This window comes from Drosophila miranda, chromosome 3 (assembly GCF_003369915.1).
Source record: "Drosophila miranda strain MSH22 chromosome 3, D.miranda_PacBio2.1, whole genome shotgun sequence".
Lineage (NCBI taxonomy): Eukaryota > Metazoa > Arthropoda > Insecta > Diptera > Drosophilidae > Drosophila > Drosophila miranda.
In genome coordinates this window covers 23,921,425-23,943,558 of record NC_046676.1, presented here as the reverse complement: position 1 = coordinate 23,943,558, position 22,134 = coordinate 23,921,425, and the positions used below count along the sequence as shown (strand labels likewise).

At 45.8% G+C, this 22,134-nt stretch overlaps 1 protein-coding gene across 1 annotated transcript; it reads left to right on the top strand.

Moving 5' to 3' along the window:
• Positions 1-219: 219 nt before the first annotated feature.
• On the top strand, positions 220-7,883 carry LOC117188092 (tubulin beta-3 chain). The gene is made up of 4 exons (XM_033391421.1): positions 220-512; positions 5,434-5,542; positions 5,606-5,850; positions 5,914-7,883. The coding sequence occupies exons 1-4, from the start codon at positions 456-458 to the stop codon at positions 6,865-6,867; spliced, it is 1,365 nt and encodes a 454-aa protein (XP_033247312.1). The 5' UTR covers positions 220-455; the 3' UTR covers positions 6,868-7,883.
• Positions 7,884-22,134: the final 14,251 nt, after the last annotated feature.

The following is a 22,134-nucleotide window of genomic DNA, read 5'->3' as shown; positions in this document are numbered from 1 at the left end:
CCACAATAAAAAGCTACAGGCAGCTCCAGGCCGCTGCTGCTGCGTGCGTGAGTTGACTGCTGCCCCTCGCAGTCACGGTGGCTTGTGCCTGTGCCTGTGTGCGTCTGTGTGCCGCGCCTCTGTAAACTCTGTGTGTTTCTGTGTGAGTGATCTTCCCTCTCGCTTGCCTGAAGTCGACAGTCGACAGCCAGAACCATCGTCGACTTCGGCCAGCCGTCGTCTGTGGATCAGTTGAGTTTTGTGCGTTGTGCGGTAAAGTTGCCCAAACCAGAGCATCCAGAGCAACGCCAGTGCAACAGTGCAACACCAGTGCAACCAGAGAGCAAAGGAACAGCAGACAGCAGTGTGCATCCTCCAGAGACATCGCAGCTCAGCAGATTCAGCTCCAGGCTCACAGGCTCCCCAATCGCATTTGTTAGCCACAGCAACAAGTCCCCCATCCACCCAGTCGGAAAATGAGAGAAATTGTCCATCTGCAGGCCGGCCAGTGCGGCAACCAAATTGGCGCTAAGGTAAGCCTCATTATTTTTGTATTTTCCTTTGCTTTGGCTCATTTTTTCGTTGTTGCTGTTGTTTTTGTTGCTGCTGACCAATTCGATTCGATTGTTAATTTATGCACAATGACCGAAAACGTTTTTCAATGAGTTTCCAAAATGATCGGGCTGGGACCCAGTGCGCCGTCTCCGCCTTTTTCAGCGCATTCAGCAATTAAAGCGAAAGAAAATTAACAAAAAGCCAGACTTCAAATAAAATGCAAAGTGCAACAAAAACTTATCAAGTAAAGAAATGTATTTCGACTTTGTCCGGCACTCCACATGCCCTTTCTAAATGGTCAGAAAACGGGTTGGGCCGGCTGCAGATCCAGAAAAGTGATTCATTGTGAACCCATTGTCGACTTCCAGGGAGGCCCAGGAACAGGGCCGAGGAGGCGGAGGCGGAGGCGGAGGAGAATTATGGCATGTTGATGTAAGGCGCAAATCGGCAAGAAAAGTGCCAGGGAACCGTTTTTGAGATTTCTTTTTTGAGCTCTGCCTTTGCCACTCTGCCACTGACTTTGGTGGCAAAGGGAAATCTGTTGAATTATCTTTGCGGTGAAATCTTTTCGCTGTGCTTGAGCTTCCTTCCTCCACTTACTACCGAAGAAACCGCAAAAAACTGCAATATAAATAAGCATGGAAAGACTGAGCAGAAAATACTAAAAATTATATTGGTTGGAAAGCTGAATTGATAGAATGAGATCCGTTTTAAGGTGTTTTTCAGATGTGAATCGTTTTCCAGAAACCCCAATGAGTCACAAAGGTTCCAGCAGGTTCTCAAACCTCATTCATGGGCAGATCGTTTGCAAAGCAAACCGGAAAAGCTCAGTAAAAGCAAATAAATAATGCGGTCCAATTTCCGATTTGCCTTAAAGCCTTTACTGTACATGCGAGTATGTACTATATACCCTACGGTCCACTCAATCGACATGCCCCAAAACACGAGCCTCAGCAGTGTGCAAAGTGCATCGCATCGAATCCAAGACCCTGGTGGCAGAGCAGCAGCAGCCTCCCGCTCTGCCACCAGCTAAAGGAGACTGCCAGGTAACCGGCTTGCCACAAAACTCTTTGATTTTTGGCAATACCAGTTTTTTACTCTTGTTTTTTGTACATTTTTGCTTGAGGCATTGACAAGTGGGTCCCCGTTGAGTGGATTTTTCTGTGGAATCAATGTCAATGCTTAGCGTCTCCGTCCCCGTCTCCGTCTCCGTCTGCGCCTCCGTCTGGGACTTTGATTAATATCCAGTTCCAGATACTTACTGCAATGTGTGTCACGTTTGGAAACAGCCAACAACTATTGCTGATAACATTATTAGCAAATTAAAGTATGGCTAAACAGAAAATAAAAGATAAGCGGCCTAGGCCCCACATCATCATCATCACTTGTTGTGACTCAATTTAGGAGCGAATGTGGGGGGCAGAGCGGCATCGAGAGGCAGATTCGGATTCAAAGTCAGCAAAGAACGGCGGCAGCGTCAATTTAAAAGTAAATTTCGCCTGCCTTTTGTGCTTCTTGGAATTTCGGCAATAGTAATGGTTTTATGGAGCAGTACGAGTATACAATACTCCGCTGTATACACGCTTAAGCAGATACAGGCAGACAGACACACGGAGAGACTCGTACGAGTACGAGTCCGAGGCGACTACGATGAGCAGTTGACTTGGTAATTTGAGGAACGAACCCCCTCGTAATGTGAGACCCCAAAAACAAGAAGAATGAAGGGGTCGGCCCGAAGAAAAACAGCCGCAAGAACAGCTGAGTGGACATTAAAACACTCAAAAATGTGACAGGCAGCGCTTTATGCCTACAGATGCGAATGCTTTTGGCCAAAGGAAAACCTCACAAGTGCGAAGGAAGTGAGTCACCCTTTGGGGTATACTGTTACAGGATATCGGGGCTGCATACCAATTCCGAATTGGTTCTCCGTTTCCGTTTTTGGCACATGATACGACGATAAATGCATATTAATTGTAAGCCCAGATTATATTGAATTCAAGAGGGAGAAAGAGACTGCAACTGATTGCTAGAGTCAATAAACCCATTCGCTTTTTCTTTCTTATCGCCTCTCTTTTTGACACCCCACAGCAGCTGGAGAAAAGACAAATGCCCCAAGATCGGTTGTGCCCCCTTCCTTCAATCAAAAGAATTCCTCTTGATGCCAAATGTTTTGTATCTGGTGGCAATACTTCTCTGTCTTTTTGCATACGTATATTTCTTTCTTTTGAAAGAACTTGCAGAAGAGGCATTACGAGTACTCGTACAGCCCGGGAAGTCAGTGATCCTCTGGAGGGAGGGAGGGGGGCTAGGGAGAGATTGGATGGAGCTTCTGCTTCAGACTGGCTCCAAGTTCATGCCCGAGTGATTTTCTCTTCAAGAGCCAGAAAGACAACTAGAAATGGGGAGAGACGGAGGGGTCTGAATCTGCAGCAGTGCAGCCGTGGAGGAGTCGAGTCTTTGGCTACTTCATGGCGGCTTCCAGACATGCAACACTTAATGAGGGCGTCTCAATTGCCCGTCGCCAGATGATCGCATGCAAGAGGCGTGGCAGGCGCGGTAGGTGCGGCGGGCGGGGTGGTTTAAAGGAAGAGGTGGGGCCAGGCGGGGAGCGGAGGGGACCGAATAGGAGTTGCAACTGCAACAGTTGCCATGCAGCAGAGCTTTTGAAATTAATTACAAAAGAAAATTTATAGACTTTGTGAGGAGGGGAGGTGGACGTGAACAGCGGCATGAACAACGAAATTTTTGGAACAGATGTCGAGATGGGGAAAATCTACGAAAAAGAGAAACACCTTTCAACTTAAATTAATAATTAAAGTATACATACAATCAAATGTTAAAAACGCAATGGGATTCCTGATCTGTTCAGGAATTTCCCTCTCCAAGCTGAATTCTTTTCCACTAAGGAAACAATCCCAACCTCAGCATCGATACATCTATAATTACAATCTAACTGTATGCCACATTTACAGCTCCAAGCCCCACCACTCTCACGATCCACTGCAGTTAACATTCACCGAAAAAAGGCAATTTTCCGGCAAGACCATTATCATCAAAAGGAAAAATCCGAAATGAAAAATTGGTTGAATGTAAAAGTAAAGCGATCAGCGATTGTCGGGCAAGAAGTGGAAGTGGAAGTGAGTGGAAAGACAGAGCTAGAGAGAGATGAAAAACGACTTTTCACTTCAACAGTTTTGTGTGCTAATTTAGTTTTCATATTCGTTGTTGTGTGGCTTTCCTCTGCCGGCCGTCCATCCGTCCGTTCGGCCTTATATAGTGAGCTTTATTGTTGCGGCCCCAGCCATGGTTTAGCTCCATAATTGCAGCGGCCACACTCCAATTAAATTTGATGATCTTGCTAAGATTGCAGTTGCTTGAGATTCATTTTTCTGTAGATGTTGCTGCTCTTAGTTTCTTTCCTTCTCGTTCATTTTTAAACAAACAACGAAATGCAGACGCCATGGGCAGTGCCAACAAGAACCAGCACCAGTCCACCAGTACCTCAGTCCCCAGTCCCTGTCTTGTTTATAGTCTCACCCGTCAAGTTCAAGTGCTAAAGGGAAATATCTCAGACATCGGGTTGGGGAATCGCTAACATTTTTATTATTTCCTCTCGACTTTTGGGGTATGGTATCCAAGAGATCGAGACTCTGGGCTGTTGCCAGGTCAGGCCGGCTACGTCTCGCTCCACTGGAGCCCCGTGGACGAGCCCGAAAATAGTCCAGCTCTACACCATTCGACTCCCCAATTCGATTCCCCCATTCGATTCCCCAATTTGAGAGGCTAATGTGTAACTAACTCTGGCAGCAATTCCCCAATTTGGCTCTGTTAAACGCAGCAAGACTATTGCAGAGCATTTCCTCAATAAATCTACTGGATACAGAATGATATACTTAATTTATAGCAATTCAATCCGGGGCCCCGTCTAATGATGTTGTCGCCATGCCCAGCCCCAGCCCCTGGCCCCTGCCCTATGCTTCTTCTGCCTCTGCCTCGTGTTGGGTCGTTGGCCTGCAGAAGATTCACAGCCAGAAGATTCTATATATCGTGTATGAGTCAGCAGTCCCAGTCGCAGCCGGAGTCGTGGCCTCTCTGTCGGTCCCATCCCATCCCACGGGCTGAGCTATTTTTAAATGCATTTTTCGCTGCCTAAGGTTGCACCCCAGGAGCGATGCGACTCTGCTTGGAAATTTCGTCCCATACATCGAGAGGGAAACTATACGTACCATATTTTTTACTGGCCCGGACGTATCTATCTTTTAAATTTAGCACTAAATCAGGGCATGTCCCGAGCGTCCATAACTGACGGCTCGGTTTGAAAAACTAAACATAAATTTATTTTCCCCATTTTTTCATTTTTTATTTTTTGTTTCGTTTTTTGGGCAATCTGTCTCACTTTTGATGCCACAGGGCCCCATATATGGACTTTCCAAATGTACGAGTATATTTTTTTGAAAACCTCAAACTTTATGGGCTGCGGCTGCGCCTTGTTGTTTGTCACATTGTCACATCGGAGGAGGCAAAAACAGACATTTTTAGAATTGTTTTCTTTTCCCCGTTATTGTTGTTGGCGTTACTGTTGCTGTTGTTTTTTCGGGCGGTCTCTGCGGCCGCCGCCATATGTCAAGCGGGCTCAGGCCCAACATGAACTCTGACACGGCTGGGTAGGCACAATTATTCAATTTGATAAACGACTCGAGAAGCATACTAACACTTTGTGTGTGGTGTGTGCTAAAATATCTGGCGATTGCCAAGTGCTTGATAAATAGTGGATGTCGGCTTTGGTCCATAAAGACATCTTGGTGGTCTCTTGGCTGGCAGATAAGACTGAGATATAATAAAGATGCGGGAGCCCGGAAGTACTCATATCTGAATGCCGTCCATTTCCTTTCTTTTCAGTTCTGGGAGGTTATTTCGGAGGAGCACGGCATTGACGCAAATGGCATCTATGTGGGCGACAGTGATCTGCAGTTGGAGCGTATCAGCGTCTACTACAACGAGGCATCAGGTAAGACGACGCCACCTCCACCCAAACAGTTCTCGTTTTATAATATCTAATGTATCTGTGCAGCTGTGACGCGCTCGTCGGGTGGCAAATATGTGCCACGTGCCATCCTGTTGGATCTGGAGCCGGGCACCATGGAGTCGGTGCGCTCTGGACCCTACGGCCAGCTCTTCCGTCCAGACAACTTTGTGTTTGGGCAGTCGGGCGCCGGCAACAACTGGGCCAAGGGTCACTACACGGAGGGTGCCGAACTGGTGGACAATGTCCTGGATGTGGTGCGCAAGGAATGCGAGAACTGCGACTGCCTGCAGGTGAGTGTGCAGCACCCCGAGCCGAATCGAACAGAAATGTAACCCAACTCCAACGATCCACAGGGCTTCCAGCTGACCCACTCGCTGGGCGGCGGAACCGGCTCCGGAATGGGAACGCTGCTCATTTCGAAGATACGAGAGGAGTATCCGGACCGCATCATGAACACGTACTCGGTGGTGCCCTCGCCGAAGGTGTCCGACACGGTGGTGGAGCCCTACAACGCCACCCTGTCGATACACCAACTGGTAGAGAACACAGACGAGACGTACTGCATCGACAACGAGGCCCTGTACGACATCTGCTTCAGGACTCTAAAGGTATCGAATCCCAGCTACGGGGACCTCAATCACCTGGTCTCGCTCACAATGTCCGGGGTGACCACCTGCCTGCGCTTCCCCGGTCAGCTGAACGCCGATCTCCGCAAGCTGGCTGTCAACATGGTTCCATTCCCGCGTCTGCACTTCTTCATGCCTGGATTCGCGCCGCTCACCTCGCGTGGCTCGCAGCAGTACCGCGCCCTGTCCGTCCCGGAGCTTACCCAACAGATGTTCGACGCCAAGAACATGATGGCCGCCTGTGATCCACGCCATGGCCGCTACCTCACCGTGGCTGCCGTCTTCCGGGGCCGCATGTCCATGAAGGAGGTGGACGAGCAGATGCTGGCGGTGCAGAACAAGAACAGCTCGTACTTCGTCGAGTGGATACCGAATAACGTGAAGACGGCCGTGTGCGACATCCCGCCCAAGGGCCTAAAGATGTCGTCGACCTTCATTGGCAACACCACGGCCATCCAGGAGCTCTTCAAGCGCATCTCCGAGCAGTTCTCGGCCATGTTCCGACGCAAGGCGTTCTTGCATTGGTACACCGGCGAGGGCATGGACGAGATGGAGTTCACCGAGGCGGAGAGCAACATGAACGATCTGGTCTCCGAGTACCAGCAATACCAGGAGGCAACGGCCGACGACGAGTTCGATCCCGATGTTAACCAGGAGGAGGTCGAGGGCGATTGTATTTAATGGTGTGGCCAGAGGAATGAGGTGCGTGCGTGAGGGGGAGCGCGTGTTTCTGCGCGGCATGCGGCAACAGCTGTCTGCCAAGCACTGCAGCATTCTCTGAAAACAGTCCACAAACACACTCACACACGAATAAACAATCACCACTACTGACACACAGCACAGCACACAGATATACACATACACAGAGACAGACAAACATACAGACAGTCAGACAGGAAAGGTCAAGCGTAGTTAGAGCATCAAACGGAAATGTTCCAAAGCTCTAGCTCTTCCTCCTACCATCTACCTACCATCTCACTCACCCCTGCCCCTGTGTTATTCTAACTCTCACTCTTACTCTATCTATCTCTTTCTATATCTGTAATTCATGCTCATCTCTTACCCTCTTCTCATCTTCATCATCTTTCATCTAAACCCCTCCTCTACGCTACACTTTACGCTACACCGGAGGCACGTCTATCGCATTTCTCGCAGCCATTTTCATCCACTTTCCATCCAAAAGTCCCCGAATTTTTCTTCTCAATCAAACGTTTCATTCATTTAGGGCACAAAGAAACAAAATCAATCTCCCATTTTTATTATATACCTATTTACATATATGCAACTCTAGCAAACCACAAATAAGCATCTAGTATTTTGAAATAAAAAAAAACGAATTTACACGAAATTCTCGAGAAATGTCCACAAAAAATTTGCACTCAAGACTGATGAAAACAGTTTGGCAATACATGTATATCTAAACGATATATAAACGATATGATATGAAATGAAATGAACTAAGCTCATCCAAAGATAATAAAACACTCTCAAGAGATCAGATCGTACTCGTAACGAAGGCAATTTCTCAAATCATCCGCAATTGTATTTACATAATCTTAGGGCACAAATTAATTAACATTTGTATTCGTGTGCAAAATCGTTCTTTAGTAGTTTTACATACATACAAACATGAATGAAAAACAATTTTACCCAAATAAATAAACTAATGATGGCAAACATTTTTGATAAATAATAAATATAATTTTTTTTAAATTAAAAAAAAGGTTTCCCTCTATTATATCCAATTTGAAGGGCATTTTCCCGAAAATATATCAGAGTATCTGTCATACAAAGCACACATAAAGTATTAAATCGATGGTTTCTAGGTTGTAACGTTTTGAAATGTGGTTACTTTTGAATAGTACCTCAAACATCCGCAGTCGGAATTCAAAACAGGGGCGACACTGTGCCATTTCCTTACATTAGCCGCGACATCAACCAGTTTTTTTTGTTTGGTTTGTGTATTTGCTAATGGTGCCACTGTGCAATACGATAGTACTATCGATATGTCTATCGAGAACAGTGTGTATTTTGGCGGTTATTCAAATTCAAAGCCGATTGTAATTATTTAAATAAAAAGTTTATTGATTTGGCTGCTTAAATGAACGCTGGGTGTGAATGCTTTGATATAGAATAATTGGTCAAATATATATTGATATAGAATATGCGTAAATCTAATATGAATATATAACTTTTATAGCCTCTCCAGAGAAAAGTCGGTTAATTGTTGCTCAAACCCAGTAGTCTTTGAGATGTATTTACGCTTAGGAAAAGTTCCGTAATGTGAATAATAGATGCATAAGTGGCCGAGTAGATTTCTTTAAACAAAACCCAATCTTTCAGCCGCAATCTTCTCCATCTAAGAATCTACTTGACTTGACTTGTCACAAAATACGAACAAAAAGCTCGGCTGCCAGACGGAGTATCTTCAGCGAATCTCACAGTCGCACAGACCTTTCCATTAACTGACTCTAGACCTCATATGCCACAAATTCTGTGGAATTAAAAGACATTAAATGACTTCCAGCGGTCTCGTGACACAAACGAACAAAAATCACCGAACAAAAAGAAAAAATGAGAAAACACAAAACAAAAACAAAAGTCGGCTAAGAACAAACATAGTACTACACACACAATACCTACGTATACGGAACAAGACGCATGAGAGAGAACCAGTTTTTTATCGAGAGATCCGGAGCCGGCCGGCGTTCTGTATGACTTTCCGTATGAGAGCTGGCTGAGAATGAGAACCTTTCGGAGCCGGCAACAACAGTACAACACGTTCTTCCGTCTGCGACTTTTGAGTGACCGACAGGCTAAAGTGCGTTTAACCGTTAGTTATGTCACACTGCACACTGAGACGGAAGCCGACCATCTGAGGGTAGGTCAAAGGAAAGGTTATGCAGAGCGGAAGTGCTTCGACTTTGGCTGAGAATGCGCACATCGCCCGAGCCCAAACGAGAAATTGGGCCAAAATCGGCATCAATCTGCAGCAATTACACGTACAAATGCAGCAGCAACAGCAGCAGTAACGTCAAGAAGAAATAGGCAAATGGAAAAGCAATAAAAAGTTACCAACTTACACTCATTTGGCGCCGTCATCGTCATCCAAAAAGCCAGTCCAACCAAAGGAGGCCCCAGAGATGCAAGAAAACACGAAGCGAGGCAGTGATTGACCCAGTTTTCCAAGACGACAACAGCGACAACAACAGCAACAACCAACAAGCAACGAACGACCGCGCCGAGGCAACAACCTACCTACGTGTACGTGCCCCCAGTATCCACAGCCACAGTCACAGCCACAGCGTACTCGGGTACCGTACCTTACCGATCCTCCTCAGCATTGACTGACTCTGAAGCTCGGGAGCTGGGGAGCTGGGGAGCTGGGGAGCTCGGGAGCTGGAGCTCGGGCTGTAGCTGGAGCTGGCTTTTGGGGGAAGTGCAATGTACTCGCCGAGCGACGACCGAAAGAAACAGACAAAAATCAAATAAAAAATCTTGTTTTTTCTGCAAGTTGCCGATTCTTCAGAAAGCTGAAAACGAAACTTGCTTGAGAAGATTGTGGTGGGGAGAGCTGGTGCTGCAAGGGGCAGTGGCAGGGGCATGGTGCTAGAGGCACATGCAAACAACACGTCAATGCACTCTATGGTAGCCACCGCAAACGCCTCGACTAGTTTAGATTGGACTTAGACAACAACGTTGACTAGACCCGATCTACGCTCTGTCTCTGGGCTGACTCTGCTGCTGCTGCTTTTGCTTTTTGATTTTCTGCCATCAATTTTCATTTTTGTGTGTGTTTGTGTGTGTTTGTGTGTGTTTCTGTGTTTTTCCTTTTATTTTCGCTGTTGTCTTTTGTGGTTTTCAGACAAACACGAGTAGAACAACAATAACAAGACAAATTGCAGCTAGGAAAATCCACTGAGACCCACACACATGCGCGCCGCATCACTTGGTCATTGATGCGACCGCACCGAAAAAAATAACCAAGCTCCAAGCCCCCCATCGCATGTTAGCAGACGTTCACTTGCGGCGTTGCCAAGTTTCTCTTCTCGGCGGCCAAGTCGAAGTCGAGTGCCGCCGTGTGGCAGACAAGTGCTTAATAGAGTGCAGCGGAAGTGCTTCAGGTGGAGTCCCAGGTGGGTTGGGCCTGGGCCTGGGCTCTGACTAAGCGGCGTTGCCGGATTTCGGCCCGTCAAGTGTTTAATAACCCCAAGAACCCTCGAAGCTGTCGTAGATAAAGGATTTTGTTTCAGTGCATGCAAATTAATGGAATTGAGTGAATCGGAAACCAAACAAACACTAGTCAAGGACGTAACAAGTCCCCTCCCCATTGGGCTAGTGGCTGTTTACAAGAAGTAATTTATTCAAATATGTGAAATGGAATTCCGAATTCCGAATTGTGAGCAAAACGTTATGTTCCTTCTGGTAAATTCTAGTTATTCCGCAGCTTCTACCTTGCGCGGCTTAAAATATATACAGTGATCCACTCATAAATATGCACCATGCCCATGTCTATATCTATTTTGTTTATCAGCCGAAAGGTTCAATCTATGCCATGCCGATGGCAGCCACAGCCACAGCCAGAGATAAGTCCAAGGAAAGAACTCGACTCCTACTTGCTTCCTTTTACGCGGCGGCAGCGGCCTCATTGAAATGCGCATTCATTGTTCGGTGGGGGTTTTGTTCATCCATATCTATATATCTATGTATCTATTCGGCAGAGCAATCAATCAGCGGCAGCGGCAACAGTGCATTGAGCTGCAATCAAATTAGCATTTGCATCAAATTGCATTGCAAATGGAGGAGACGACGCAACGCAGCACAGGCGCAGAAGGTGCTGTGCTACCGTGCTAACGATTCGGATTGGGGGGAGCGATTGGAGTAGAGTATGTCCTATTTGCGTCGACGAGAACTGGACATTTAATTCAATTTGCAATGGTTATTAGCACCTCGCAGTTGCCTACTTACTGCAGCTACCTGTGGCAACACTCATTAGACAAATTGCCCGGCTCCGATGTGATTTGATTGATTTGCAGCAATGCCAATTACAACAAATGGCCAAACCAGCAAAAGTATCTCCACTTGCGGCTACTCACTCGCAGTTTTGTAATGCTCTGTCGCCTGTCCAGCAGAAACTGGAGCACGCTGGAATACTGCCTGCCTTTCCTGGGAATACCTTACACAGATAGATATATGTACATAAGTACGTACATACATCTGTACATCTGTATTTAGTACTCGTAAAACATGAAAATGTGCCAGACATAACGGCACACGACGACGCAGTACTTTGTGGCTTCCGAATTACGAGTAAATTACGGGATAACTGTACAGCGACAGAGACAGCGACGTGCGTTATACAAATGTCAACGGTTAATAAACCCCTGGTCAGCCAAAAACTAAACGCCGCCCGAAAGACCAGTCCAGACACTCCATCCATCCATCCAGACACCGGACAGCAGACGAACATTACGAGCATTATGGACAGATTCCACGAATTGGCATGCGATAAAAAAAAGAAGACACCACCAGACAGATATTTACTGTAGTAATCCGGTTCCAAAGGAATCGACTGCTACAATGGAAGAACATAGTAAATTGTGATTATCCTGAATCCCTAGAGATGCCACAGACCCCCCAAAGATGATTTTTGATCTGTAAAGATCTCCTTAACATTATACATATGTTCTTCATCTTATTGGTAATCTTTACTTGTGGACTTATGCCGATGCCAATTAGGAATTTCGAACTACAGTTTATACTGGCAATCGATGCACTTAACCTGTAACCACTGTATGAGCCATAGCATAAGTGTACAGAGTGACTGCCCCGCCTGCCACTTGATTCCAAAGTTAATTAACACACAATCAACACAGACGACTCACACCTGTAAAACCTGCGACTAACTTGGCTAAAAGAAAAGGAGAGACAACAGAAAGAGCTTGGCAATAATCGCAAAAACATACGAAATTAGCTATACGACGGCGTCGGCACTTCAATGCGCGAGAATGCACCGAAATTAGCCAAAATAACAACAGCGGCAGTGGCAGCAAACAGCAAACAGCAACAACAAATAAATAAAAGAGAAGAAGAAGAAATACACAAGAAAAACTAAAGAAAAACAGAAATTAAAGTTGTAAGATTACAACAGTAGCGTAGAGCAGAGCTTTACATACGAGTGTGTGTGTGTGTGTGTGTGTGTGTGCGGCAGAGTCACTGCGAGTACGAGTACGTGTACGAGGCATGCCATGTGAACCAATTTGTGGCATCAATCTCAGGCGTGATGTGAAATTATCCAGCCCATGGCAGGCAGAAAACAACCCACTAAGTGAATCGCGGGAAGAGTTAACTCCCCTTGCCACAATAAACCTACAAGTATATAAGTTTCCAGCTTCTATAAGTTATTCTGCTCAGATAACGCTAGGAACCACAACACACTACAGCTTGACTCCATCAATTGTTCGGCCAAGCCATTTGGGAGTTGGTGATGATTGTGTAACTATTTTTGAGGAGTATCTTGGTGGATATTAAAAGCAGCTGATTCACTGTTGATCAACTCACCCAATGCCGACTCAGCTGTCGCATTATTCCAGAAGACGAATCCTGCATTCATTCAGAACTTCCCTTCAGTCTACCTTCGGGTAACAGACTCCATTTGATCCCCTGATTTATGATTCATTCAAAACCCACTCTGGGGCTCAAAGTTTCGGTGCATCTTTGTACGTAAAGTGGCCGACGTTTGACACTCGGAGCCACCACCACACCACCTTCATGAGCTCACGTACGAGTATCTCCCGCCTTTGATTGTTGAATGTTGAATGCTCTCGTGGTTGTTGCTGTTGTCACTTTGTGGCCTTTGTCCTAAACTACAAACATTTGACATTTTCATCAAGCTTAACTGCCTGTAAAGAGCCCGGCCAGGCCAGCGAGCGCTCTCTTTTTCCTTCCATGATTTAATGTGTTCCCTTCTCAGTCAACAGCTAACACACAACGACAACAACCACAACATTAAGTTAAGCCAAATATGTTAACCACGATCACATGACTCTTGGCTTATATTATTTTATGTATGTCATATGTAAAAATGTCTGCATTCGATGATGATGCGGATTTCTGTCGCTGTTTCTTAACGGAACGGCTGTATATTAAGAGTTCCAAAGTCTAGCAAAGAACTGAATCACATGGATACATTGCAAAGAGCCTCCAGCCTGAACTATTGGTACTCTTTGAGTACCGGGTATTCAAAAACGGTGTGAACGTTCACTAAACGGTATGTTTCGTAGTTATAAGATAGCTCTATAGGTGGGGCTACGTTTTGAATACATTTTGGGTCATACTATCTCCAGAAATTCAAAGTCAACGCTTAGCCCAATGCTAGCTTTTCTAGAGCCGAGGATCTTGAAAAAAATTAGTATTTAAGTATAGCATCGTATTTTGATGTTGAGCAGTTTTTCCAGCTTTAATAACCCTATTATCCTAACCATTCTTTCAGTGCTTGACTCAGCGACTAGACGTTTCTCGAATATTTCCGCCAGGTGAACCGAATCCGTTTAGAGCATTTTGGTGTCAGATTTGTGATATCTTAATGCCCCCCTTATTCAGACGAAATGGTTGGTTTTTGACAACTTTTCACACGCAGCCAACACAAAAAGGTGGTGATTTTTTGTTTGTTACCGCAAATGATAAAAGCCTTTTGAATGCAAAAAATAAAATACAAGGAGCTTTGTTTAGTAACTTTCTTGTCCGCTGAAGAGGACGGAAATATATAAAAAAAAAAAAAAAACAAAGCCAAAGCCAGAGCCAGAGCCAGCGCCAGAGCCAGCGCACAAAACTCAAATTTGGGTCAAACATTATTCAAATACAGCGACGCACAACTGAATGAATGAATAGTGAGAGTGAGACGGAGGGTTCGGACGATCCGTTGAGCAGCCAAGCAACCAGTCAGCCACTCGGCCATTCGGCCATTTAGCGCCGTTTGCCGTCCCGCTATGAAAATGCATAAAGCGCGCGCTCGAGCTTCAGTCCGAGTCCGAGTCCGAGTCCAAGCCGGAGCCCGATTCCAAGTCCAAGCCCGAACCCGAACCTGAAGCCGAGCTCTTAAGTCGGTCGCTCCAGCCAAGCTGTTGACCATTTGGCTGCGGCACGTCGTAAGAGTGCTCGATGATATAACCAGGCCCGGGCCAAAAGCGCTAAACAAAACAAAACCTAGCTACTAGCAAATATGTATGCCAAACTGGGGATGGGATGGCAGCTGGGGACTAGCGGGAGCGGGACCTGAGCGGGACCGCGGCGGGAGTGGGCTCGAGTGGAGTGGAATGGCATGGTATGGCTTGGAATGGGGGAGAGCTCGCATACCGTGGGCCGGCTGACAGACTGACTTACTGACTTAGTGGCGACTAGAGATGAAAGCGATTCCGTGCCGTGAGGAGGCCGTCAGGTGGGTCGTGATTAACGAGAAAGCAGTTGGAATATCACGATAAGAAATATAAGCTATGGGAGGAATCAAATCTATGCAAACCACTTCCAGCGCGTAGCTTTCTTTGGCGATTCTCAGAGGAACATCTCTTCTATACGGATCTCCACAGATCTGTTCCCTTATAGATTTCAAAGACTCGCAATTCTTACGATGCCTCCTGTCCGTGCTCCTCCGAGGCGCACGTGCCCATCTCGAGGAGGCGACTGTGACTGTGCTGACTCGGGTTGTCTTGGAGTATCTTCGCAGGCTTTCGCAATCGCCTGCTGCTGCTGCTGCTGCTGCTGCTGGATTCGTTGTGTGTTTTTTGCAGCGCTTCGTTGATTTCTGCAGCTTAGCCGCTCGTCCAGCGCTATATTGGTCTGTGGGGGCTTCTTTTGGGGCTGCAGTTCTGCCCACTCATAGACACACACAAAATTTGTTTGGCCTAATCACGGGCCTGTAATCTTCAACGCGCTTTCTTGTTTGGGTGTGGTTTGGCCGGGTCGGCGGGCCTCTCCCTCTCCCGAACCGGTTGCATTGCTGAGCTCTGTCTTTGGCTCTCTATGGTCTTTGGCTGGTCAATAAAATCCTATATGCTCCTCCCCGCAATCACATTTCTGACCGGCCGAAAGAGTATTTGGCCCGAAGGCTCTGCATCTGGCTTCTCCCTCACCTCGGCACCCCTTTTGCTTTGCGTTTGGACGAGTAATTGCCTTGTCACGATTCTGATTTCGTCTTCCATCCGCAGTACCGGGGTGCTGGGCTGCTTGGCTGCTTGGCTGCTGGGGGATTACTTTGATTCCCTTTGTATTGCCGTTGACATATTTATCTATTTGTGTTTCTCCTGCTGCTGCTGCTGGAGGTTTTGTCTTTTGGGGGCACATCAATTTATGAGTCTTTCAAAGGTAAACAGTCGCCGAACGTGCGCTAATTTTCACATTAAAATTGATTTTGATTTTTTTGGGAATCTTTGCTGTGATTTTGAATCGTATATTGCCATAGGGACTTGCCGGTTATGCAATATTTGGTCTGAACCGTCGATGTCTTAGGGAATGCATTGACTGTGAAAGTGAAGAGGCGGACATGGCGTTTGTGTGATATTTTCAATACAGTTAAATGGAAAGGGATTACAATGGAGAAGGGGCTCCACAAACAAGGGGGGAACTGCTATTAGTTTATGGAGATAGTATCTACAATCATGATCCACACAGTTATGCGATCTTTTTTGATTAATGTATCAAAAAACTATTAAAAAATATATCAAATAATAGTTGTTTGGAAAGGGCTATGCCACCCAAAAGTGAATATGGTAGAAATTTTTCTCTTTTCATATTTTATTTTCCACCATTTTGCAACGAAAACCACAACAGCGACGGCGACGTGAATTTAATTTGTGCCTCGATTTTTGAGTGCTGTTATTTATTTATTTATATTTATATTTACAGTGCTGCGTGCATAATTTTCCCTAAATTATAATTCATTTGGTCTCTGCCGATCGGTCTTCTGCTTGCCACTGCCACTGCTGCTGCGCTGTCTCTGCCTCTGCCTCTGTCGACGGCGATTATGTGATTTTTCTTGCCGCCGCAGTACGTTCGTCATAGCCATTTTGTTGTCGTAGTCGCTGTTGCTTTTGCTTTTGCTGTTGCTGCTTCGTTTTCACTTTCTATCGCTCCCCTACGGCAACAGCAGCAGCAGCGGCAGCGGCAGCGGCAGCAACTTACATGTGTGCATATATTTGCTGGCACTGTATGTGTATGTGTGCGCACCAAACGACACGCTGACCCAGTTTCTCATACCACTACAAGCGAACGTGGAAGCACACACTGGAATTAATATTATTATGGTTCGGTTTTGTGATGCCCTGGCAAATGGTACCACGATTTTGATCAAATGTTTGCACGCATCATCAATTCTTGATCGGAAACTCGAGGATCCAATGGGGCCAAGGGACCAAACCAGTTGCAGAATGATTGAACCTTAGATATCCTAGAGCACAAGTTTATCCAAATGTAGATCACCATATCCAAGGCTTGCCATGGAAACGATGTATCTTCCAGAGTATCTAAACCTTCGGTGTTGTGTTCGAGTCGCTTTGTTGGTTGTTCGTTGCTGCTACTGATGTTGTTGTCGTTTTGGTTTGCTTGATTTTCTTGCTGGTTTCGTGTCTCGACGTCCATGTGCCTCCGCAGGGAGGACCCCCCACCAATCTGCTCGTGCTCCTCTCTGGCTCCTCTTTTCTTATGCAGCTTATGCCGTACGTGGTCGAGTGGAGAGCAGAGGAGACGGAGACCCATACACATATACATACATATATTTCCATTATCAATTATCGATCGTTCGATATTACGGGCCTGCTGCATGTGGGTCTGTGCTTTGCCCTGACAAATAATTGAAATTGAAGTTCGGGATGGGGATCGGGTTCGATCCGATCCGATCCGATCCGATCCGATCGAGGGGGATCTTTGGCTATGCATTAGCTTTAATTGGCCGGTCATCAAGGGGGAGGGCAGGGCAAGGCAGAATGCCCCCCCAAAAAAATGCCCAACTCGAACAGCACATGGCGTTTAGTGGAACGGTGGTGGGGAGGGGGAGCGGGATGGAGGTATAAAAACAATGACGACGAAGTTTTTGGTTGAGGGAGGGGGACTGGAGTGGGGCAGCATTTCTGCTTCGTTGATTATGTCTGCAACAAAAGCTCTATTAACTATGGAGACGAGACGCTCGCTTGGCGATATCGATCAGAATCACGAAAATGTAATGCACATTAACTAAGCATATCTGGACTGCCCTACGAGTGCTTGTTGGGGTACATCTGCTGCGGTAGGAAGTATGAGAAAAGGTTCCAGACATCAAGGAGGTATTACAACTCCAAACTGGAAAGGGAGATTTACATATGTAAACCGATCTGTTTTCAACTAATTTTAATGAAACTTCCCTCGGAAAGCCCTTGGATGCATAGGAGCTATTCAAAAAGGGTTTCCTGTTTTCCTGTTGATCCCCAAGTAAGGGTATACCGCACTTCGTTAGATTGCATTCCCCTCAAGTCTTCTGTTTCCTTCTGGCTGCCTAATGTTGCTGTGGTCGGTGGTTGCCGCTGCAGCCACGATCCCTGCCCTACGCTCCGAGCCACTTCACGCGTGAATGAAAGCGAAAGGAAAACTGAGCCACCAGCAACGGGGCAGAGCCAGAGCCGCAGCCAGAGACAGAGCATATAGTAGAGTCGTGGAGAAAAATGGCCCGAAATGGTGAGGAAATGGCAAATATTGGGCAAATGGTGAGCATTTTGCAAGCGGGCCATCGGGGCCCCAAAAAGAACCACAGCCACAGCAGCGTGACTAGATCGAGAGGGAGCGACACGCGGAGTGGCTACTCCTGGCTTCGACTTTGCTTTTTTGGCGTTTGGTTTTTGGAATTTTAAAGAAGAAATTAATTTATGCTTTTCGGCGCATGCAAAAATTAGTGTCACACGCATAACATAACGGGGATGTTATGCAATAAAATATACATATGTATGTAAATATGTGAGTATAGTAGTAGTATTTCTCTTTATGAATTTAGGTGGATGGCTTAGGTTGGAGCTTCCCCTATATCCATATTGGTAGAGGTAGAGGTAGAGGTACAGGTACACCTCGAAATATGTGTGCGTCTGTATTGGTAGCATGGCCGAAAAGAGTGTATCTGTATGTGTATCTCTGTTTATTTAATATGCAAACAACAGCAACAACAACCATAAACAAGTTTGTCTATACATATGTACATATGTATGTACATATATCTATTTTTTCTTCGTTTAATAAATAAATAAAAATTTGTTGTAGTTTTTTCCCGTTTTTTCTTTCAGCTTATTTTTTTTCTTTTTTGAAAACATGTTAGCATGCAGCTACAAGTGTGTGTCTGTCGGTACCCCCCTCCTGGAAGCAGTACCCCCCTTCACACCCATTACAGCCATGGGCTGTGGCGTCCCGTGTCCCGTGTCCCGTGTCCCGTGTCCGCTTGTCGGCATCGCTGTCTGGTGTCTCCGCGCCGTCGATGCTGTTGCCGTTCCTATTGCTGTTTGTTTGTTCAAGACACTTCAACACTTGAGCTCAAGTTTTTGTTGTATTTCCTTTCCACAATTCTCACACAGACAGCACTCCACTGAGTGCACTTTTCATCGACTGGGAGATAGAGGATGTGTGGTGGGAGATATCAGCTGGCCGAGTGGGTTGAAGAGTGTGGTTCTGCGGAGAAAGAGGTCTGCACCTTCATATAACGAAGTTTATTACAATTTTCAAACTACAACTATGTTACTTTAAATATCCCGACATGATCTTTTCCGTCCAGCAGAAAGCCACTATGCCATCGACCCAGTTTCCGCTGTTTGGCGCGAAGCGCATCCGTTAGTTAAACTCCACGTCCCGAAGCGAGCGAACGCTTTTCAAATCGACTTACGTAACTGACCTAAGTCATCCACTGTTGCGTCGCGACGCAGCGTTTTCTTATATAACCAAGCGACTAACTGTTGTGGCCCACAAAACTGCATCCCATTCATGATTCTAGGCTATCGACAGACCCACACACACGCACACAGACACAAACACGGATCAGATACAGATACACGACACGCACAAACACTTACAATCGCCTTCTGTTTATTTGTTTGTTTGTCCGCATCTAAGATATTTTATTGTATTTATTTCTAATTTTATTTTGTGTCCGACTTCCGTGCTTTGGCTTTGGGTCACATGCGTGCCGTGCACCTCACTTCACCCCTCCCTCGTCTTTTCTTTTCGGGTGTGTCTTTTCTCTTCTTTTCTTTTGAGTTTATTTATTTATTTTTTTTTTTTTTGGCCCTTTCGGTCTTGTCTTCCGGCTGGGGACCCGCATTGACAGCGTTCGAAGCGGCCTTGAAAGTGAAAAGGTGTCGACTGGCTTGGCCACTTTCGCTTTTTAATTTTTTCAATATTCATATCAATAACAAAATAAAGAGTTGCTTGAATTTCTTATGAATGCAGTGGCAAAGGGAGTGGGTGGGTACGCCTTTTAAATCTACCAAAAAGTGTGTCATATATTCTAATCTGCTTATCTACGCGTTCCCCAAATTAGATAAACTATATCTTATCGTTGATCCCATGTTAACCCATTCTAGTATATTTACTTACAAGTAAATAGTCATCTCTTAACAAGAGTAGTTTGCCCATCCTCTAAAGTCTTCAGACTCTACAGAATACATCAGTCACAAGAAGAATTCTGATGGATATACGCCTTCATTTTGGCCAATTGTTTATTGTTCAGCTGCTAACGGACTTAAATTACATATTTAAATAGCAATCAAATTTGGGCGCTGATTCTGACACTTTTCGCTTCGTATTGCCACTATCAAATGTCAAATATCTCTGTGCCCACGCGACACCCACTAAAAACTCTGCTGTTAATTTAATTTATTTTCCTTTTCGGCCCGCTCTCCGTGTGGTGCCTCATTTGCATACAGTCTTCGACGTCCAGCGTCCCGCGACTCGCGTTCCGGCCAAAGGTAAATGCAAAGGCAAAGGCAAAGGCTGACTCTGACTCCAGTTAATTGTCGAGGCAACCTCATTTCATAAGCAGTTGCATTAACAGTTAAAAACACATTTTAGTGGCTGTTTTGTGCGGCCGTGCTCGTTTTTCCCGTTGGCTGACTGGCTGGCTGGCGGCAATTAAATAACCCGGGGCAGTCGAAGTCGCAGTCATAGCCAACAGGGCGAGCGATTATATAAGTCGGCGCTCACATATTTAATTGTTTATAACTACCAAAAATATAATCATAATAATATTACATGCGCCCATGCTTATGCTTATGCATTTTTCACTTAGTTCAGTGTTTAGGCCGATTGCAACAGATCTTTTCTGTCTTTTCTTGTACCTTTTTCCTTTCCTTTCCTTTCCCTTCCTTTGCTTTGCGTTCCTTTCATTTCATTTGGCCCCAAAAGTTTTCCTGCGGGTTTCAGTTCCGTTAACGGTTATTAATTATGCATAACGCTTCGCCGCATTTTAAGTTAGGCGACAAACAGATACACATACATAGATACACAGCTGTAGAGGCCCAAAAGACAAAGATGAAGATTGAGAGCCAGGTTAAATGATTTTTCGCCTCCATTTTTGCTTTTCGCGTAATCATAAAAGCCAAAACTCGTCGTCGTCGTCGTCGTCGTCGTCGTCGTCGGCGTCGCCTTCTCCGTCATCGCCGGTTGTGCCAGTTACATGGACTACATTTGGAGATGATCTGCCATCCCCTCCCCTGTTTCCCCTGCGTCCCGGTTCCCACCATCTCGAAGATCTCCAACCGGTTAACCAGTCCTAAACCGGAACTGGCTCGCATAACGGTAAACAGACAAAGCCAGGCCTCAGTTTCAGATCCAGCTTCAGCTGAGAGCCGAGCCAAACTCTCACTCTCAATGTCGCTTCTTTCTCCGGCTCCGGCTCCGGCTCTGGCTCTGGCTCTGGCTCTGGGGGCCTTTGCATTATTCATCCACAGCCACAGCCACATTGTTGTGGCATTTTCAAAGTCTTCCTCTTGACCTTGGACTCAACACGGCAACTTGTCGTTGTCGTTGCTGCCGTTGTCGCCGATGTTGTTGGAAAGCAGCGCCAAAAGCGTGTGCCACAAAAGAAAGCCAAACCACTTTTACTTTCAAGCTCAAGCCAGGCCAAGCCGCGCCGCGCCGCGCCGCACCACGCCGCGCCGTGCCGGCGAAATGAGGCAATGGTATGTCGGCCTGGTTTGGTGGGGTGGCTCATGGATTTTCGCGCCAAAATGTGACGCAGATAGAGAGAGAAAGAGAGTGAGAGAGGGGGAAAGCATGCGAGACGACACAGGGATCCGACATCTTGAGGGAATGACTCATCGGTACAAGCAGGAAGTCGCACGAAATGATGTCACTTGCTCTTGCCTTGCCTTTAATTAACCCAGTTCCCAATCAATTTTCAACCGTCTTTGATTTCATTTCTGATTGAAACCACTCTCCATGATCACGTCCTCCAGAAGTTAACTTTCTTACGAGTTTTCCCCTAATATTCAGCACCAGTGAGCAGCACCAGACTTCACTTCCCCATTTATTGAAGAAGATAAGAAGAAAGATTTGTGTGATCTTGACATGCTTGAGAATGTATGTATGTACGTACGTACATACTATATAACACATGATTTGTGCCGAGTCCACACATTTTTATACTTATACTAATTACATTAAAATTTAAATCATTTGTTTAATTTCTTTATTTTGTTGGCAGCTCTTGTCTCTGGCGGTTTGTTTTGGCCAATGCTTCAGAAATGCGATGCAGAAAAGCACAAATTTTTGGTCGATTTCATTGTTCTCTGGGTCGGAATGAACCTTTTTTTGGTGCTATTTTTAAGCGAAAACCGAAAGGTTGAGAACAAAAGATGGGCAAGGAGACAGAGACACAGCGAGCGTGAAAGCAAAAGATACGCATGGCATGGGATGAGATAAGTACATATCTGAGAGATGTTCTAAACA